General features: G+C 42.1%; 1 protein-coding gene across 3 annotated transcripts in view; it reads left to right on the top strand.

Moving 5' to 3' along the window:
* The window catches only part of galt (galactose-1-phosphate uridylyltransferase), a 60072-nt gene that overhangs the window by 27447 nt on the left and 15298 nt on the right, over positions 1 to 17327 (top strand). For 2 of the 3 annotated variants that reach the window (XM_078220482.1, XM_078220491.1), the window contains exons 7-8: positions 566 to 688; positions 14432 to 14564. In XM_078220482.1, coding sequence (XP_078076608.1) covers positions 566 to 688; positions 14432 to 14564 — 256 coding nt within the window. The remainder of the gene's footprint in view (positions 1 to 565; positions 689 to 14431; positions 14565 to 17327) is intronic. The other variant, XM_078220500.1, reaches the window with a different exon arrangement.

The raw sequence follows: 17327 nt of genomic DNA, 5'->3' as shown, positions 1-17327 counted from the left end.
GGAGGGGATCTCATTGAAACTTCCAGAATACTGCAAGGCCTGCATAGAGTGGACGTGGGAAAGATGTTTCCATTAGTAGGAGAGACGAGGATCCGAAGGCATAGAACTGAGATGAGGAGGAATTTCTTCAGCCAGAGGGTGGTGAATGTATGGAATTCATTGCCACAGAAGGCTGTGGAGGCCAGGAGATTGAGTGTATTTAAGACAGAGATAGGTAGGTTCTTGATTGGTAAGGGGATCAAAGGTTATGGGGAAAAGGAGGGAAAATAGGGTTGAGAAACTTATCAGCCATGATTGAATGGTGGAGCAGACTCCATGGGCCGAATAGCCTAATTCTGCCCCTACATCTTATGGTCAATTGCTCTAATTCTCTTTTGAATGTTCAAAAGTTGTCTCAGTACTCAAATAATAAATGTTTAACTCTTTACCAGTTGTGTACTTTTAGGAAGGATCAAAATGTCACAGATCAAATTAGTTGGTTATATTTGCCTTCAGACATCTGCACAAACTAACATCTTTAAGGTCTACTGTTCAGTTTTACAAGAGTCATTTTTGCATCTTTCAGGTGTGGGCTAGTTCCTTTCTTCCCAATGAGCCAAGAGTAGCGGATCAGACGCAACGGGACTATTACAACTGCCACAAGGTGCCAATGCTGTTGGAGTATGCCAAGTTAGAATCTCAAAAAATGGTTGGTTTTAACATCTTGATAAAATGCTACATAGAATCTGTCTTTCTTTTGTTAGCCGTGACTTTACGTGCACATTCCCTTCACTTTATTTACAATTACATTTTCATGCAATGAGGCTAAGAGAATGAATAAGAGCTCCGTTTGTGTCGTAGTTTTATGCCAGGAAAATGCGCATTATGCTCAATACTTTAACTATGCTTGTAAATTGTTCTACTCGCCATGCCTTTAGTGTTTGTAGGCTTTTGTCATGGCTTACTTCAGAAGTTAATCCCTGCATGTGTTCTATTGGACTAAATGTGAAATGCTGTAATCATTTGTGGCGAGCCTTTTGTTTGGACTGCATTCTGTTTCTACTATTTAAAAAAAATCCAAGTATCTATGCTGAAAAAATCCTGAATGTTTATTTATCCACCTCCAACTGCTTTGGGTCACCATACAGGTGACTTTTTTTCAGGTCTTATATCAACTTCACTATGTAAGTGGCAACCAGTACGGAGCCCTGTTTCCTCATCTCTCCTTGTGAAAACCAGCCCTTTTCACCATCAGTGATATCATTAGCACAGAGAGTTTACTGTGAGGGATCTCTGCTCTTTATTTTCTGCCCTGTCTGAAGGATGCTGCTTTTTATTCTGGGAAAAGGTTCTGCAGATTCTAGATCTTTTCTGATGATTAGGGCATTTGTGTGTAAATGTAAACGGTGTCCCATTTAAAAAAAAATAGAGACATTGCTTGTGTAATGTTGTGACGTTGATAAATTATTTGACACTAATTTGACCCTAACCTCCTTCACAATAAATTAGTTACTAACTAATGTGAAGTCCAGATTTAGTACCCAAAGTGCTGGTCTATTACAAGCCTGCGCTCAATCAGAAATCAATTATAAATTGAAGTGGACAGATTCCTTCTGTAATTGGATCATGGTCTTCTCACTGAACCAGCTGACATGGATGTAATCCGATCTACTCAATTAGATTCTTTTAAATAATATTACTTATATATAATATTGTTATGATATAGAAAAGGTGCATGCCAGTCATGGCATTGGCTCAGTCGGTATGGGTTGCATGGAAAAACTTATGAAGAAAATCTTGCATGTGTTCAGCTTTGTCTTCTTTGCTTTTGACAGCAAAAAGCTGAAGGCACACATTTCAGAACAAGTGGGACTTCCTTTAGGATATTTTATTTTCTTCTGAAAAGAGCTGTAGTGTTTCAGCAACAAAGTCAAATATGAAGCAATTTATTTACGAATAGCGAATGTTAGGTGGAGAATACTAATTTGTTGATGGTCTTTGGAACCGTATACCCTTTTTCAACTTAAGATAACAATCACTCAAAGATACAGAAAATGTGTTCTCCCAAGTATTTGTGTGCAAACAACGATATGGTTAGAACATTTATAAAAGTTCAAAGATTTTAATGTCCTGCATCTGTTCAAGAAACAAATTTCCTTTTTTAAGTCAGCTGGATAATTCCAAACCATATTACTGAAATTCACACAGACAGGGGGACCTGGAATTTCCTGAAGACCTAAGATGCTGAAACAAAGAACAGTACAGCACAGGAAACAGGCCCTTCGGCCCTCCAAGCCTGTGCCGCTCCTTGGTCCAACTAGACCAATCGTTTGTATCCCTCCATTCCCAGGCTGCTCATGTGACTATCCAGGTAAGTCTTAAACGATGTCAGCGTGCCTGCCTCCACCACCCTACTTGGCAGCGCATTCCAGGCCCCCACCACCCTCTGTGTAAAAAACGTCCCTCTGATATCTGAGTTATACTTCGCCCCTCTCAGCTTGAGCCCGTGACCCCTCGTGATCGTCACCTCCGACTTGGGAAAAAGCTTCCCACTGTTCACCCTATCTATACCCTTCATAATCTTGTACACCTCTATTAGATCTCCCCTCATTCTCCGTCTTTCCAAGGAGAACAACCCCAGTCTACCCAATCTCTCCTCATAGCTAAGACCCTCCATACCAGGCAACATCCTGGTAAACCTTCTCTGCACTCTCTCTAACGCCTCCACGTCCTCCTGGTAGTGCGGCGACCAGAACTGGACGCAGTACTCCAAATGTGGCCTAACCAGCGTTCTATACAGCTGCATCATCAGACTCCAGCTTTTATACTCTATACCCCGTCCTATAAAGGCAAGCATACCATATGCCTTCTTCACCACCTTCTCCACCTGTGTTGCCACCTTCAAGGATTTGTGGACTTGCACACCTAGGTCCCTCTGTGTTTCTATACTCCTGATGACTCTGCCATTTATTGTATAATTCCTCCCTACATTATTTCTTCCAAAATGCATCACTTCGCATTTATCCGGATTAAACTTCATCTGCCACCTCTCCGCCCAATTTTCCAGCCTATTTATATCCTGCTGTATTGCCCGACAATGCTCTTCGCTATCCGCAAGTCCAGCCATCTTCGTGTCATCCGCAAACTTGCTGATTACACCAGTTACACCTTCTTCCAAATCATTTATATATATCACAAATAGCAGAGGTCCCAGTACAGAGCCCTGTGGAACACCACTGGTCACAGACCTCCAGCCGGAAAAAGACCCTTCGACCACTACCCTCTGTCTCCTATGGCCAAGCCAGTTCTCCACCCATCTAGCCACTTCTTGTATCCCATGAGCCTTAACCTTCTTAACCAACCTGCCATGTGGGACTTTGTCAAATGCCTTACTGAAATCCATATAGACGACATCCACGGCCCTTCCTTCATCAACCGTTTTTGTCACTTCCTCAATGAAGGGCATGTGAAATGCAGATCTTCGGCACAAAATACTGGGTAAATTCAGGTGTCAACGACCTGTAACTGATTTGTACACTGCTTTCAAATTTCTGCACTTTTTTTGTATCAATTCCATGAAATCTGCACTGACACCATAAGACATAGGAACAGAATCAGGCCACTCGGCCCATCGAGTCTGCTCCTCCGTTCAATCATGGCTGATATTTTTCTCATCCCCATTCTCCTGCCTTTTCCCCATCACCCCTGATCCCTTTATTAATCAAAAACCTATCTATCTCTGTCTTAAAGACACTCAATAACCTGGCCTCCACAGCCTTCTGCAGTAAAGAGTTCCACAGGTCACTACTCTCTGGCTGAAGAAATTCCTCCTCATCTCTGTGTTAAAGGATCGTCCCTTTAGCCTGAGGTTGTACCCTCTGCTTCTAATTTTTCCTACTAGTGGAAATATCCTCTCCACGTCCACCCTATCCAGGCCTCGCAGTATCCTGTAAGTTTCAATAAGATCCCCCCTCATCCTTCTAAACTCCAATGGGTACAGACCCAAAGTCCTCAACCGTTCCTCGTACGACAAGCTCTTCAGTCCAGGGATCATTCTTGTGAGCCTTCTCTGGACGCTTTCCAAGGCCAGCACATCCTTCCTAAGATATGGGGCCCAGAACTGCTCACGATACTCCAAATGGGGTCTGACCAGAGCCCTATACAACCTCTGAAGTACATCCCTGCTCTTGTATTCTAGCCCTCTCAGCCACTCTTTAACAGAGCCCCACCTCCATGCTAAAGTGCAATGTACACAAATGTTCTAAATTCACACCTAAAATCTTCTGCGCAACAGGACTCAAAGTATACTTCTGGTGTTTTAAGATAATTTTTCTTTGTCAATAACTTGTTGAGACCTGCAGGATATTTTCTGTACCTACATTTTTATGGCAGCAAAATCTTTTGTTTTAAAATTTGAAAAGGTGCCATGATTGCATTTCTACTCGATTTTACATTTCAGTGGGTCTGTGTTCCCACACACCTGCAGCATGTTTCACAGCAGCGGAGGCGACCCGCCATTGGTTAGCAACAGGGTCTTCTGGTCCCACCTCTGTCAATGGAGTTTTCCGTTGTCTGCACCCCCCACCCCCGAGGAACACGTGGCTTTGTCATCAGTGAGACAAGAAGGTCCCACCAGTGTGAACGTCCAGAAGATGCCGGCCAATGTGTGCTAAGGAGATTGTGCAGAAATTTACTGCCAATCTGCCGATTTTATGTTATTGAAATTCCTGGCCGGAATCTTTGTTCGCCTGAAATATGGTGCACACACTATCCATAAAGTTCCATACCCTACTTTAGCTAGATCCAAGTCTGGGATGATAATGAACGGAAAAACAAGCGTAGAAACTGCTAAACATAACAATAATTTCTTCAATGGTATTTGTAGATAGAATCATAGAACCCTACAGAGGCCATTCGGCCCATCGAGTCTGCACCGACCACAATCCCACCCAGGCCCTATCTCCATAACCCCATGCATTTACCCTAGCTAGTCCCCCTGATACTAAGGGACAATTTAGCATGGCCAATCCACCTAACCCGCACATCTTTGAAAGTGTGGGAGGAAACCGGAGCACCCAGAGGAAACCCACGCAGACATGGGGAGAACGTGCAAACTCCACACAGACAGTGACCCAAGCCAGGAATTGAACCCAGATCCCTGGCACTGTGAGGCAGCAGTGCTAACCACAGTGCCACCATGCCGCATTTACCATCGTCGAGTTTCTTACTTTTGCCATCCTGGGTGTTACCATTGATTAGAAACTAAAGGGAAGGAATGGGAGGGTAATCTGCGGACATTGATGATTTGGTAAACCATATCATAAGGCAGTCACTTAAATTCCACGGCTGCTAGAGCAGTTCAAAGGCTCTGTATTCTGTCGTGAGTGGCTAGCCTCCCTAAAATATGCATAGCAGAAGTCAGGAGTAATGGAATATTCTTCACTGTCCTCGAAACAGTGCATTTGACAAGCACCACATCCCTTGGCTTAAGCATTCAATCCCTCCAGTGTCAGTGTACTAACATGGAAGATTATGGCTTAGATCTTGAGTATTGCTGAAAAAAGAGATGCTGAAGCTTTTCATTTTGCACGCATGAATGGAATGAGGTGGCGGCACAGTGGTTAGCACTGCTGCCACACAGCGCCAGGGACCCGCATTTGATTCCCAGCTTGGGTCACTGTCTGTGTGGAATTTGCACGTATGGAACTTTATGGATACTGTGTGTGGGTTTCCCCTAGGTGCTCCGGTTTCCTCCCACAGTCTGAAAGATGTGCTGGTTCAGACGCATGAAAGGAATGACAAGTTTCAAAAGGAACAGCAATTTATACTGTATGAGAAAGGGTTTGCTGGTGGTTGGGAAGTTGGCCGTGAATGATTGAAACGTTGCAATGGCAAATGCACCAGGGAACTAATGTCCCCCGTGTTTTTGTTTATTCAAAAAGTTGCAATGTCTGGACGTATTCTTTTTGCCTGCAGTGCCAGTGCTATGCTAGGTGCATAGGTCAACAACTGGTAGATCGTATGTCCCTTTGGCTGTACGCAATAGGCAGAGCACTGACCATACTCAACCAGTCCATGCTTGCAAAGCTCAACATAATGTCCAATGTTAGATGTAATTCTAAAATTAGGCAGCGCTTGTTGAACAACAGCCAGTTTAAGATTACCAGCTGGGCTTGCAATATGTCTGTTGATGGAAGCTACACATATGGGGACCTGGCTCCTGCAGGCAGTTCACTGGGAGAAACAGATTCCACCTTGTCATGGAGGCATGGAGGCAGTATTGTCACTGGACGAATAATGCACAGACCCAGGGCAATACGCCGAAGGATCATGTGTACTCGAAATGTTGGCTCTATTCTCTCCCCACAGATGCTGTCCAGATCTGCTGAGATTTTTCAGCATTTTCTGTTTTTGTTTCAGATTCCAGCATCTGCAGTATTTTGCTTGTGGCACTCTGGGAACCCATGTTCAAATCCCACCACTGCAAATGGTGTTATTTGGATTCAGTAGAACTCGGGAATTAAAAGTCTAATGATGACCATGAAATCATTGTCAATTATTGTTTTTAAAAAAATCTTTTAGGGAAGGAACTCTGTCATCCTTACCTGGTCTGGCCTACAGCGATGTGGTTGTCTCTTAAATGCCCTCAGGGATGGGCAATAAATGCTGGCCCAGTGACGTCCACATCCCATGAACGAATATAAAGATAAAACTACATTTGTTTGCTCAGTATTTGATAGAGATGTTTAAGTTGGAACCTGTAAGCAGACGTTTCAGTTGACTTCGTAACAATTATTGCATTTCAACAAGTAATTCATTGGGGCGGCATGGTAGCACAGTGGTTAGCACTGCTGCTTCACAGCTCCAGTGACCTGGGTTCGATTCCCGGCTTGGGTCACTGTCTGTGTGGAGTATGCACATTCTCCTCGTGTCTGCGTGCGTTTCCTCCGGGTGCTCCGGTTTCCTCCCACAGTCCAAAGATGTGCGGGTTAGGTTGATTGGCCATGCTAAAAAAAAAATTGCCCCTTAGTGTCCTGAGATGTGTAGGTTAGAGGGATTAGTGGGTAAAATATGTAGGGATATGGAGGTAGGGCCTGGGTGGGATTGTGGTCGTTGCAGACTCGATGGGCTGAATGGCCTCTTTCTGTACGGTAGGGTTTCTATGAATTTCTTTGTCTGAAATATATATTTTAATATGGTAAAAGCTGGATTAGTGCAAGTAGTGACAATTGCTGATCGATGAATTGTACATTTCCAATATTTTCTATTGTAATTCCAAAAAGGTAACATTTCTTTTGATATTGTTCAGAGAGACTAAGAATGATTCAGATAGTAATATCATCCTCTGTAGTAAGTGGCAAAGGTGTATTGTTGAGAAAGGGAAGTGTCAAGAGAGTTTCATACCGTCACTTTCAGATTGGACCAAACCAAGCACGTGAACTAATTTAAAAGTCCTACAGGTAACCTCATCCATAGAATATCTAGTCTTTAATTGCTTGGTGTTGACATTCGTTATCTTAGATTTAGTAACTCCTGTGTAACTCTGCATGAGGCAGCTTATCACCAGTCGATAAATAATCTGTCCGCCAGCAGTAAGCACCAGGAAAGAATAAAGTTAATCTTCGGTAAAGAAGAATTTAATTTTTATCCCATTTCTATGAAATGTGTAGTGGTCTTTAAGTTGTCAGAAGCGACCAAAGAATGTACATTGAGATGAGAAACAAACGCCTTTGCAAGTCAGTACTTGTAACCTGCTTGACCCTAAGATGCTGGAAAATACCAAATCTGCTGACAATAAATGCATGCAGACTGCTTTCCACTTTTGATCTCTTATCTGACTGAGTTGTTTTAGGTTCTTGATTTTAAACTGTGGGAACCATTACCAAAGGTTTTGTTTGAAATAGTACAGCTGATGCCTTCCTTCTACCACATTAAGGATTCTGACAGATTTCTTACCAGCAGAAACATAACATGCATCTTCCTGTTTTTGGCTTTTTTAAGGACGACCGACAATTCCCCAAAACCACACAACTTACCATCATTTTGCTTAATTAATAAAATTTCAAAGCAAACTTGTTTTTATTAACTTTTCTTGTATCTGCTCATCATATGGTGAAGATTTATTGTGAAATCTCCATAGTGTTTAATTTAGTAGTATTATTGGACAACATTTTGGGTGCAGGCATATTTTAACTATTTCCTGGGCCTGCTGCAATGAAATTCACAGTGATTTAAAAAAAACACAAACATGCCTGGATTTCTGAGCTAAGTTGACCTATTGGCAATATGTTGTAACCCTTTCCCTCTTTAATTCTATATCTATTTAATTCTAATTCTTTAAGTATGAGCATTGAAACATTTCTGAAATATCAATATGGTTTAACTTTTTTTCAATGAATGTAATTTTAAGGCCCTAAGGATAATTATCTCTCAGCAACATGATATGGATACATAATTTTGAAAATTTCACCAAGATAACAATTGCCTCCAGTGTTGCTAACTCTGTAACAGAGACCACGGCTGGAATTTTCCAGCGGTTAACGCGGATGGGATCTTCTGGTCTTGCCAACAGCTTTCCGGGCATCATAGAGTGCAGTCAATGAGAAATCTTATTGACAACGGCAGGATCAGAAGATCCTGTCACCAGCAAAAGGTTGTGCTGCCTCCCGCCATGAGAAACATGCCGCACGGAGGCCAGAAAATCACCCCCTATTTGTTTGAAATTGTTGGGTGCCTTCTTTACCATCCCATAAATCCTTTCAGTTAAGGCACAGTGAACAATTAAAGCCATAGAGGTCTACAGCACAGAAAAAAGCCCTTCAGCCCATTGAGTCTGCGTCAGTCAAAGACAAGTCACCCAATTATTCCAATCACATTTTCCGGTGCTTGGCCCATTTCCTTATATGTCTTGGCATTTGTAAGTGCACATCTAAGTACTGCTTAAATGTTATGAGGGCCTCTGTCTCCATCATTCTTTCAGGCAGTGAGTTTCAAACTCCACCACCCTCTGGGTGAAAATGTTTTTCTTCTCATCCTCTGTAAACCTTCTGCCCCGTACCTTGAAGCTATGCCCCTGCTCATTGATCTCCACCAAGGGAAAAGGTTTCTTCCTGTCTATCTATGCCCCTCAATCATGTTCCCCCCCCCCCCCCCCCCCCCGCCCCCAGTCTGCTATGCTCCAAGGAAAACAACTCCAGTCTGTCCAATCTCTCTTCATAACTCAAACTCTCCAGCCCCTACAGCATCCTGGTAAATTCCCTCTGCACCCTTTCCAGTGCTGTCACATCCCTCCTATAATGTGGATTCCAGAACTGTACACTGTACTCTAGCTGTGACCTAACCAACATTTTGTATAGTTCCAGCATAACCTCTCTGCTCTTGAACTCTATGCCTTGGCTAATAAAGGCAAATATACCATATACTTTCTTAACCACTTTATCCATTTGTCCTGATACGTCAAGGAACTGGTGTACACGTCTCTCTGATCCTCGGTGTTTTCCACTGACATGCCCGTTCATCATGTATGTCCCTTGTCTTGTTTGTCCTGCCCAAGTGCATCATCTCACACTTATTCAGATTGAATTCCATTTGCCACAGATCAGCCCATCAATCAGCCCTTCTCTATCCTCTGTAATCGAAGGCTATTCTCACTATTTACACCCTACCAAGTTTCGTATCATCCATGAACTTACTGATCAACCCTCCTACATTCAAGTCTAAATCATTTATATAAACCACAAACGGTAAGGGTGGTGGGAGTCTGGAACTCCACTGGATACAGGCTTCCAGTCAGAAAAACACTCCTCAACCATCACCCTCTTTGTCCTGCCACTCAGCCAATTCTGGATCCAATGTGCCAAATTTCCTTGGATCCCATGGGCTCTTACCTCCGCTATCAGTCTCCAGGTGGGACCTTATCGAAAGCCTTGTTGAAGTCCAAATGCAGTATACTCATCTACACATCTGGTCACCTCTTTGAAAAATTCAATCAAGTTAGTCAGACATGACCTTCCCTTAACAAAACCATGCTGACTGTTCTTGATTAATCCCTGCCTCTCTAAATGCAGCTTAATTTAGTTTCTCAGAATTGCTTCCAATAGTTTTCTCACCTATGAGGTTAGACTGACTGGCCTGTAGTTTCCTGGTTTATCCCCTCCTCCCCTCTTGAATAATAGTATTATATTGGCTCTCCTCCAGAACTTCTTCTGTGGCCAGAGAAGAAATAAAAATTATTGCCAGCACCCCTGCTATTTCCTCCCTTGCCTCACTCAAAAGAGTTGGGATACATTTCATCCAGCCCTGGAGATTTATCTATTTTTAAGACTGCCAGATCACTCAGAACCACCTCACAGTTTGTTAATTTCTTTAATTGTATCACAGTCTTTCTCCCTGATTCCTATACCCACATCATTCCTCTCACTACTGAACACCAACACAATGATTTAGTTCAAAATTATCTAAAAATCATTATTTTCAATAATTATTAATTTGACCCATGATTTTTATGTAGCTTTTTAATTTTCATGAATATGTACTGTGACCAGTTGTTTAAAAATAAATTGCACCAGGGCCTCAGAGGTAGTTTTGATGTCCGCACCTGTATTCTACCATGTATTTTACATGGTAGAAGCCAGTTTTATTCAAATGGATGCCACTGATGGTCCTTTTAATTAATGCGTTGGATTTCCAAAATCGTTGATCATGTTCCCTTCAAACACCAATAGTCCAGGAATTAAGTGACCTTATTTAGCTGATGCTTCTGTCACAGATTGCTAATCACTGCTGGAGATCCAGGTTTCAATCGAGTCCAGAACAAGTAGCTGGAAAATATCTGCCATTTGGGTGGAAATGCAAGAAGTTCCTTTTGCTGCATAGAAAATCTATAAATTCTGTTGTCAGTGTCGGGTTGATTTTCAGGCCCTAGTCGTGTGGGTACCAAGGTGAGAGGATGTGGAATTGTTTTTTTTCTCTCTCATTTACCTGAAAAGACAGCCTTATGCTTCTTCGCTGCTGGTGGATCTCATATTGGCCCTTTAGCTTTGAGAGGCCACTTGACATTCTTAATTGGATGACAAGCCCACCCACTGGCCATTAATTGTCCAATTTCAGGGAAGTCCCAGCTGGATGACTGTTCCCAACACTGTGCAGACTTCCGAATCCCATTTGATCATGACAGCAGTGTTCTGAAGCCTCCATGTTTTAGCACTGGGGTCCATTTCCATAAGTTTATGTGAAATGTCAGCCTCTTGATTAATGAGGAATGTATTGACTTGTCCACCTACAAACAACTTGAGAGGCCAGGTTGCAAGCTCCTTAATAGTGCTTGCATCATATTTCAAGATGTTTCAGTCCCCTTCATTTACAAAATTAAAACTATTTTAAGCTGTATGTGTTCTTCTATCTGCTCAGAGAAATTTCATGATTAGTTTCCTGATATTCTAGTACTAGCAGAGGAGACAAGATTGAGTGTCATTCGTTATTTATTTTTAGATGTGTTTCCCAATTCCACTGTTTCCAGGATGTTCCACTTATTTCTGCACACATGACTGAGTGAGGCAGGGAAAGATGCACTCTTTGTATCAGCAGCAACAGCTTGCAGTTAACAATAGCAAAATGTCCCAAGGCTCTTCTAACAGTTTAATCAGACAAAATTTGACACGCAATGAGATTTAGGAAGTAGAGGTAGGTTTTAAAAAGAACATTTTCATGGAGGTGAATGAGGAGGAGAGGTTTAGGGAGGGAATTCCAAAGCTTAGTGCCTAGGTAATCAAAAGATACAAATGCCAAGGAAGCTGTGAAGGAAATCAGCTTTGCCCAAGAGGTCAGAATTGGAAGAATTGTAGCATTTTTGAGGATTGTAAAATTAGAGGAGGTTACAGAGATAGAAAAGGGCTATGGAAGGATTTAAAGAAAGCGCAAGAATTTACAATACAGGGAGTTACTGTAGGTCAGCGAGCATGGAGATGATGATCGTTGAACCGGACTTGGAGCAAGTCTGGATATGGATAGCAGAATTTTGGATGAGCTGAAGTTGGCTTGAAGAATGCTCAAATCGTTAAGTTTAAAGGTCACTTTAGCCAGTACTTCAGATCAAAGATGACTTGCTAAATGCAAGGAGTTACATGGATAGGCCAGGAGGTGGGCCTAGCTAAAATGCTCTGTCAGAGAGTCAGTGTAGACGAGGTGGGCTAAATGGCCTCCTTCTACACTGGGGACTTATGGTTATGATTATTTGTTACACACAGACTACTTGGGCAAGGAGAGTTCAGTTTTGAATTAGTTGAGTTTAAAGCATATGACAATTTATTAATGTTTCAGAGGAAGATGAACAATGGCATATGAAATTGGACTGTCAATTCATGAACAAAACCCTGCAACACCTAGATAACAAAGACACCTATGTCAGACTCCCATTTATTGACTACAGCTCAGCCTTTAACACCATTATTCCTACGAAACTCATTTCCAAACTCTGTGACCTGGGCCTCAGCTCCTCCCTCTGTGATTGGATCCTGAACTTTATAACTCACAGACCACAATCAGTAAGGATAAGGAACAACACCTCCTCCACGATCATCCTCAACACCGGTGCCCCACAAGGCTGTGTTCCCATCCCCCTACTATACTCCTTATACACCTATGACTGTGTGGCCAAATTCTCCTCCAGCTTGATTTTCAAGTTTGCTGATGACACCACCGTAGCGGGTCGGATCTCAAACAATGACGAGACAGAGTCCAGGAATGAGATAGAGAATATGGTGAACTGGTGCGGCAAAAAATAATCTCTCCCTCAATGTCAACAAAACGAAGGAGATTGTCATTGACTTCAGGAAGCAGAAAGGAGAACATGCCCCTGTCTACCTCAATGGGGACAAAGTGGAAAGGGTCGAGAGCTTCAAGTTTTTAGGTGTCCAGATCACCACCAACCTGTCCTGGTTCCCCCATGCCGACACTATAGTTAAGAAAGCCCACCAACGCCTCTACTTCCTTAGAAGACTAAGGAAATTTGGCATGTCAGCTACAACTCTCACCAACTTTTACAGATGAAGCATAGAAAGCATTCTTTCTGGTTGTATCACAGCTTGGTATGGCTCCTGTTCTGCCCAAGACGCAAGAAACTACAGAAGGTCGTGTATGTAGCCCAATCCATCATGCAAACCAGCCTCCCATTCATTGACTCCGTCTACACTTCCCGCTGCCTCGGCAAAGCAGCCAGCATAATTAAGGACCCCACGCACCCCAGACATTTTCTCTTCCACCTCCTTCCGTCGGGAAAAAGATACAAAAGTCTGAGATCACATACCAACCGATTTAAGAACAGCTTCTTCCTTGCTGCCGTCAGACTTTTGAATGCACCTACCTTGCATTAAGTCGATATTTTTCTACACCCTAGCTATGACTGTAACACTACATTCTGCAGTCTCTCGTTTACTTCTCTGTGAACGGTATGCTGTCTGTATAGCATGCAAGAAATAATTCTTTTCACTATATGCTAATTCATACGACAGTAATAAATCAAATTAAAGAGTATTTTCTTTCATCAAATGTATAATAGCAATTCACTGTGGCACAGTGGCTAGCACTGCTGCCTCACAGCGCCAGGGACCCAGGTTCAATTCCCGGCTTGGGTCACTGTCTGTATGGAGTTTGCACGTTCTCCCCGTGCCTGCCTGGATTTCCAATTTTCTCCCACAGTCCAAAAGGCATGCTGGTCAGGTGTTTTGGCCATGCTAAATTCTCCCTCGGTGTACCCCGACAGGTGCCGGATTGTGGCAGCTCGGGGATTTTCACAGTAACTTGTTTATAACACTAATGAATAAACTTGAACATAAAATGTGGAGGTAATATCCTTGCTTGGTTTCTATCGCTGGGACAGGAATTGTGGATCAGGCTTGAGTGTAAACGTAGAAATTAAGAAAATTGAGGTAGGTACAATTCAAAATAGTGCCAAAGAAATTGTGAGGGCGTATTTAACATTTATGTGAGAAGAGCAAAGATCAAAAGTGTACCATAAGATTGCCAGGTCCTGAATGCATTACTAAAGCCCATTGTCTTCAGGTGTTATTTCGATCTACCCTGAAGGCCAGCGATTATAGACCTGTTCGGGAGAATTCTGGACCAAACTTGCTTTAGCCTGGGATGCGATAAACCTAGGAGGGAAGTAAATGGCATCTTGCTTTTACCTTTTGTATTTCTCATTACTTTATACCCAGTCATAGCAAAATATTATGCAGGTAATGTAAGGGTTAATGACCTCACCATTGCAGCTAAAGCTCCTTTAAATTTGCAAACTGGAAAGATGCTCACATGGATGTAATTCTGCGTCTCTAATGTTCCCAGTCGAAGTTAGCAAACTTTGATGGGCCTACAGCTAACTGCCCAGTTGTAATTATGTGGTTTGAATGAAGTAAACAGTCCTTAATGTTTTTTTAATGGTTTTTTTGTTTTGAAGGAACGTATTGTGGTTGAAAATGAAGATTGGTTGGTGGTCGTTCCATATTGGGCGATATGGCCTTTTCAGACTTTACTTCTTCCAAGGAGGCGCATTCTTCGTTTACAAGACTTGTCTGATAAAGAAAGGGACAGTAAGAAAGTTATTTTTATTTCTTGTGCGTGTACATATTTAAGAGTTTCTCATAAGGTGAGGGAGGTTAAAGCAGTTAATTATATCGTTAGTGCCTTTCCTGTCATGCGTGCAGCCAAAATTCATTCTTTAACTTGGCTTAGAACATTTTGTAATGTATTGCATTACCAAAGTAAAAACATGAAGCAAGTTAAGACACAAAGACATGAGTGACCAATTTACATTAATTAATTAAACTCTACATAGTATTAAATTTTTGTTGTGTTCTTCCTATCCTTGTCATTGTAGCACGCACCCAATGCCATGACCATGAAATACTTCTTTCTGGATAGATGGTGATCTCTGTTGCTAACTGGCAAAGAGCTTTTTTTGGATTTTTTTTTAAAACTAAGGTGGTCCCGTAATGAGAGTTATAGGATATATGCCTGTGAGTAATTACCAGAGTTGGGAATATCTGATTTCTGTCAGATCTTTAGGATAACACCCTAAGCATGGGGCCAACTCCAGAGAAACCACTTGGATTCACTCCAGCCTTGTGAAAAGGACAGAGTTATCTCATATCTCATGGAATGGGATTGGGGGGGGGAGATGGGGAGGGGTGAAGAAATATAATACACAAACATTTCATTGCTTTTAGTTAATTGCATAAATCTTTCAAGCAAGGGACAATATAAATGTTCCAGTAGTGTTGGCTAAACTGCCTCTTTTAAATGATATCTTTTGCTGAATATATAAATATAATCCAGTGCCAGTAACAGAATGAAAGTTTAGTTTGCTTTAAAATGTGACTCTGTCATGGGTCCTTATAAGAATGTGAGGCTTTCCTTATGCATCCTGGCTTTTACACTGCACATTTAAAGTAATCGAATATCCCAGGATGCTTCACATGAGCCATTATTAAATAGAACTTGACAATGCCATGTAAGGAGATATTAGCTTTAACAACACCAGGTTAAAGTCCAACAGACTTATTTGGTAGCAAATGCCATTAGCTTTCAGAGTGCTGCTCCTTCGTCAGATGGAGTGGATATCTGCTCTCAAACAGGGCATACAGAGACACAAAATCAAGTTACAGAATACTGATTAGAATGCGAATCTCTACAGCCAACCAGGTCTTAAAGATACAGACAATGTGAGTGGAGGGAGCATTAAGCACAGGTTAAAGAGATGTGTATTGTCTCCAATACACTTGGAGACAATACACAATGCTCCCTCCACTCACATTGTTTGTATCTTTAAGACCTGGTTGGTTGTAGAGATTCGCATTCTAATCAGTATCCTGTAACTTGATTTTGTGTCTCTGTGCCCTGTTTGAGAGCAGATTTCCACTCCATCTGACGAAGGAGCAGTGCTCCGAAAGCTAATGGCATTTGCTACCAAATTAACCTGTTGGACTTTAACCTGGTGTTGTTAAAACTCTTACTGTGTTTACCCCAGTCCAACGCTGGCATCTCCACATCAGGAGATATTAGGACAGATGACCAAAAGCTTGGTCAGGAGTTAGTTGTTAAGAAGCTCCTTAACAGAGGAGAGAGAGGTGTAGAAGTTCAGAAGGAAATTTCAGAGCCAAGAGCCTGGACAGCTAAAGGCACAATGATTGAAACTGGATCGACTGGGCTTGTATCACTGGAATTTAGAAGAATGAGAGGGGATCTCATAGTCCTGATGGGACTAGACAGGCTAGATGCGGGAAGAATATTCCTGATGTTGGGGAAGTCCAGAACTAGGGGTCACATTCTAAGAGCAAGGGGTAAGCCATTCAGGACTGAGTTGAGAAAGAACTTCTTCACTCGGACAGTTGTGAACCTGTGGAATTCTCTGCCACAGAAAGCTGTTGGGGCCAGTTCGTTAGATATGTTCAAGAGGGAGCTGGACATGGCCCTTGTGGCTAAAGGGATCAAGGGGTATGGAGAGGAAGTGGGAGTGGGATACTGAAAGTGCATGATCAGCCATGATCATATTAAATGGTGGTGCAGGCTCGAAGGGCCAAATGGCCTAGTCTTGCACCTTTTTTTTATGTTTCTATGAAACTGGGGATGTTCAAGATGCCAGAATAGCAGGAGCACAGAGGTCTCAACGGTTCGGTTTGGAGGAGGTTACAGATATAGGCAGGGCTGAGGCCATGGAGGAATTAGAAAATTTTAAAATTGAGGCTTTGCTGGTTTGGGAGTCATTTGTAGGTCAATGATTACATCAGTGATGGATATTTTTAGCACGATATCTGCTTTGCAGTGGAGTTGGTGGCAATGTATAAATTAATTTATCCTCCAGTAGTGGTGTTATTTTTGGTGTAGCTAATATGTTACTTAGCTCGAAGGTTTACTTTTTCTGAATTTTAAACTAATGTTTATGTTAAGCTTATTTTTACTCATCCCAATAACATTTAACAGCCTTATTAGAAGCTATTTAACTTTATTGATTACCCTGGCATGCCTCCTTTAATATAGTACCAATCAAGGCACAGCATAATATTATTGTGTCCACAATGTTTGAAGAGCATTTGAGGAAATCGTCCAGTGTTCTGGCCAACTTTCCTTTCTCAAACAACACCATGAAGAAACAGATTGCCTGGTCTTTTTTAAATTCATTTACAGGAATGAGCATCACTGGCAAAACCACCATTTATTGCCCTTGACATGGTGGTGGTGAGTTGCCTTGAATTGTCGCTGTTCGTGTGGAATAGATGTACCCACAGTGCTGTTAGGCAGTGAATTTGTGGATTTTGACTCAATGATGATGAAGGAACAGCGATATGGCTCCAAGT

Source organism: Mustelus asterias, chromosome 1 (genome assembly GCF_964213995.1).
Source record: "Mustelus asterias chromosome 1, sMusAst1.hap1.1, whole genome shotgun sequence".
In the NCBI taxonomy this organism is placed as follows: domain Eukaryota; kingdom Metazoa; phylum Chordata; class Chondrichthyes; order Carcharhiniformes; family Triakidae; genus Mustelus; species Mustelus asterias.
Note: the sequence above shows the minus strand (reverse complement) of the source record. Positions and strands in the feature narration are given on the sequence as shown.